Genomic DNA, 4,520 nt, shown 5'->3' on the forward strand with positions numbered 1-4,520 from the left:
TACGAGGGTTGCGTTTCATAAATAAGGTGTCTGTGTGTTTGATGGATCAAGATCCTCTCGCATCGCATAGGACCGCATGATTAAATAGAAATGATCTTTCATAATTATTTGTGTGAATTCTCTTAAATTTAAACTCTGATAATTTAAGAGAATTTTAATTCGTGTTTGATCACCATTACTGCCATTTTATTATTCAAGTATTCAAAAAGTCTTTAAACCAAAAATATTATATATAAACAATTCCCTCTTAGATAGATTAATGATCTAAATATTATTTTTCATTAACTTAATTAACAGCTTTGCTGCTTTGGGTTATACTATTCCTTTTTATGTTCTTGGGCTCTAGTCTTAATGAGGTAAGGTGCTTTTAGTAAAATTCAGTATTTCACACTTCCTTTTAACTCTTTTCTTTTTCTTTTTTTCTTATCTACATTTCTCATTGTTAATTTAGGAATTATCTTAAAAACTTAACCTCTTTGAAAAGGGTAAATTTAATTATTTAATTTATAATTTAACATTATGTCTTTCACATGGGCTCAAATTTCTCGTGAATAAGTAGGACTAATATATGAAATATTTAATTGAAATTGAAGGTAAATTATTGATCGAGTCAGATTTGTACTAAGTTCTATGTTATCATATAATATTAAATTACAAATTATTCAAAAAAAAAAAAAAAATTAATGAAAATAATAAATTTTGTAATAATTTAATTTATATTTTAACCCTCTTAACTACTGTGTAGCTTTTACTTCGAGGTCAGAGCATAGTTTTCACAAGTCATTAGTGTTATTTAATCTATGTTTTACTACATGTTGACGTGAGAGGTGAGCATGGTCATTAGTCTAGTTGGTCCGTGTACGAACATGCTCTCTCGTATTTGGTCCCCGCCCGCCCAGTGCCATTATCACGCCAATCAGGATGGAGGCCTTAATTTCTTTTTTCCCAAATTTTCGCTCTCTTGTCTCTTGAAACTTGAAAGCAACATTTACACCTTTTTTTTTTTTTTTTTTTTTTTTTTAAGAAATCATCAATTTTCATTAATCAAGAGAGAAGGATACAAATTCAACCACCATAAAGGTATACATAAGAATCACCATAAAGGTGTATACCCAAACTAAGCCAACAACCGACTCAGACTATTACAGTCAGAATGCTACAAATAAAACTTAGCCAACCAAAATGATGCTTCTGCGGTGACATAAAAACTACTAGAGAACAGGGAGTCGGTCACACATTTTGACCTAAAAGTAAAGACTAAGTTAATAAGCACAAAACAAACTGCCAACACAACCAAACTTGAACAGGAAAACCCAAAAACAGAAACTGCCATCCAGGAGGATCGCCATCGGAGGCGGTGCGTGGGGCCCACGTGCCACCGCAAGAAGACCCCCAGACAGCGGCCGTTCACCAAAAACCTCTGATCTCCACCACACGGCCAAAACAAACAGTTCGTGGTCATCACGCGCCACACAGACCATAACCCAACAAACGCGTGATAACCACGCGCCGACCATCGAGACAAAACACGGCCGTGGAAAGCGGCAGCAGCACCAGAATGCGACGGCGAACAAGCCTGGAGGGCGCGTGTCCAACAGAAGACGACAGAAAATCGCGGATCTGACCTCCAAGCGTGTGAAAACTCAGCCAAGATCTTTGCCGTCGGCACGCAAGGGACGACCGCTCCTCTCCAGCACCTTCTCCAGTGGGTTCACCTGCCAAAACAAACTAAAAAATAACAAAAAACAACAAGAAAAAACGAAACCGTCATAGTCCAAAAGGACTATGAGGACGATAATCACCGATGGAACGAGTCCCTGGAGACTGGAGAAAGGAAAGGGGGTGGGAGAAAGGAATCGGGGCAACGGAGGGAGAAAGGGAGGAGGAGGGGAAAAGGAATCGGGGAAGGGGGGGGGGGGGCTAGGGTTTCGGTGAGGGGTGATGGGTTCCCTACCTCCACACCAGCCCGAGGTTTTATAAGATGTGCATAGCAACATTTACACTTAATGCAAGGATAAGGGCCGAAAAAACAAACTTAGGGAGCCTTAACACTTATATGTTAATTTCTCCCTGAGTTGTTAAATGTTATACATAACATCCGTGTGAGTTTTTTTTTGAAGGGAACATCCATGTGAGTTGAGCAGCCCAGTAACAGGTATCTTTCGTCATTGACATTTATAGTTAACCAAGCTGAAAGACTGACTCGCAATGGGGATAGCATTCAACCACGCGATCATCTATGCCATTTCCACGTGGCACTTCATGAGCTCATGGGCCGAGATCTGCGGCAGGGCCCACTCCATTTTTATCTTTTTAAGAATTTTCAGATGTGTCCTTAAAATTTTACCTATAAATACCTACAAACCTGCAACTAGGGGTGTACAAGCGGTTGCGGTTGCGATAGCGGTTATTTGCTCATAACCGCTACCGCTATCTAGGTCCCCGGTTATGCCTATTTTACAAACGCAACCGCAACCGCAACTGGTAGGTTTTTACCAACCGCCAGTTATCCGGTTATTTTAAACCGGTTATTAAGCGGATAACCGGTTTTCTTTTATTGTTACAATTTTTAATTTTTTTTTTTAATAAAAAATCAATATTTGGCTACTTTTCAGCAACTCAAATTTTCAATTTAGCAATTTCCATAACAAATTAACAACATAACATGAATGCAACGATAGATAAATAAATAAATAAAAAGCATTACAAATTCAAGTATCATGTGCACCTGCAGTGCCAAATGCCAATAGCCCAATATGCCATCCTCAATTCCTCACAAGTCACAACACAAGTCAAAAAATCACAAAAAAAAAAAAAAAAAAAAATTACAAATCCAACTAAACACAAGACACTTAGACAGTAGACATACTGTGGCAGTGCAGCTCCTCCCCTTGTACAAGTCACAAATCAGTGAATTACAATAAAATAAAATAACATTACAAATTAAAAAACAAAAAACAAAAAACAATACTAATAATAGTATAATCTATATATATATATAAAATAAAAACCGGTTGCGGTTACCCGGTTATCCGATTGTGCTTATTTCCGGTTTCTCGATTTTTCCGGTTAACGGTTATGGCCGGTTACTAGTTATTCGCGGTTATTAACCTCACCACTTGTACACCCCTACCTGCAACAGTTTTCTCACAAAAAAAATTTACTCTCCCTCTCGGTTACTCAAGAGTAAATATTTTTAGTTATTTTACAATAGCGCTGTTATGATGTCCAAATAATTTTAAGATATTCTAGATATGTCGTTATGATGTCTAAATAATATTAAAATATTTAGATATGTTGTTATGATGCCTAAATAATATTAAAATATTTAGATTTGTCGTTATGATGCCCAAATTGCATTTATAACATTGTAAACATGGTGTTACTCTGCCCAAATTTTTAAGATTTAAAGTAAGGCTTAGGAATGATCGAGAAATTAAGAATATAGGCTAATATGAAGATACAATGTTAATGCAGAAAATTTACGAAAGCGCAGAAAGTCATCCTAAGAGAATAAACCTAAGCTGTAAGTTCAAACTTACTGACCTTACATATATTAATTTACAAAAGCATGTTATGTATGTTTTCTTGAGCCCTTTATTTTAATTACACATATAAATATATTTTGAGATACTTTTCATTGCGATATAAATATAGCCTCAAAACATTGTTCTTCATGATTATTACAATTATCGAATATTTGATTTTGGATTGGCAAAGCTTTTGAGGATGGACTAAAGCCAAACTCTCACAGGCATCAGAGGAACAAAATGGTATGTTGCATCTGAATGGTTTAGGCACATGGCGATCAAAACCAAGGTGGATGTTTATAGCTACGGTGTTATGCTGCTAGAGATAATTTGTTGCAGAAGAAGCGTAGAAATGGATGCCTGTGAGGAGGAGAAAGCAATTTGGACTGATTGGGCTTATGACTGCTATCGGGAAGAAACTTTAGATGCTCTGGTTGAATATGATGGGCAGGCCTTGGACGACAGAAAGAATCTGGAGGGATTTGTGATGGTTGCCTTTTGGTGTATTCAAGAAGACCCTTCTCTTAGGCCTACCATGAGGAGGGTTATCCAGATGCTTGAGGGAGTTGTTGAAGTGCTTATTCCACCATGCCCATTCCCCTTCACTAAGTAATTAAGACCCGTGAAGCCAACAAGATTTACAGTCATTATGTCTTCTTAGTACTCTTAATTCTGTTTTGATAGATATATTATTACTCATAGTTAAGTTTGTAATTACTCTGCTTTTGATAATAAGGTATGCCGTTTGAGTTCATGTACTTCTGGGACAACCTTTACAGATGGATGTAGCATGTAGCAATTAGGGGTGAGCATGGGTGCGGGGGGGATGTTTTCCCTTCTTTTTGGCCCCGCCCCCCACTCTTGCGAGTTGCAAAAATCGCACTTGCGAACCGCACAAAAAAGGGAGAATCCGTGCGCTGCAGGGTGATGCGGGGTGGGGGTGACGCGGGGCGGGAGTGCGGTTTCGGCGGAGCGGGGCTGGATTGGGCG

The 4,520-nt window shown here is 38.0% G+C and overlaps 1 protein-coding gene across 1 annotated transcript; it reads left to right on the top strand.

Moving 5' to 3' along the window:
* The first annotated feature begins 3,699 nt into the window (after positions 1 to 3,699).
* LOC133877547 (G-type lectin S-receptor-like serine/threonine-protein kinase LECRK1) lies at positions 3,700 to 4,167 on the top strand. The gene has a single exon (XM_062315890.1). The coding sequence runs from the start codon at positions 3,802 to 3,804 to the stop codon at positions 4,141 to 4,143; it is 342 nt and encodes a 113-aa protein (XP_062171874.1). The 5' UTR covers positions 3,700 to 3,801; the 3' UTR covers positions 4,144 to 4,167.
* Positions 4,168 to 4,520: the final 353 nt, after the last annotated feature.

This window comes from Alnus glutinosa, chromosome 9 (genome assembly GCF_958979055.1).
Source record: "Alnus glutinosa chromosome 9, dhAlnGlut1.1, whole genome shotgun sequence".
In the NCBI taxonomy this organism is placed as follows: Eukaryota; Viridiplantae; Streptophyta; class Magnoliopsida; order Fagales; family Betulaceae; genus Alnus; species Alnus glutinosa.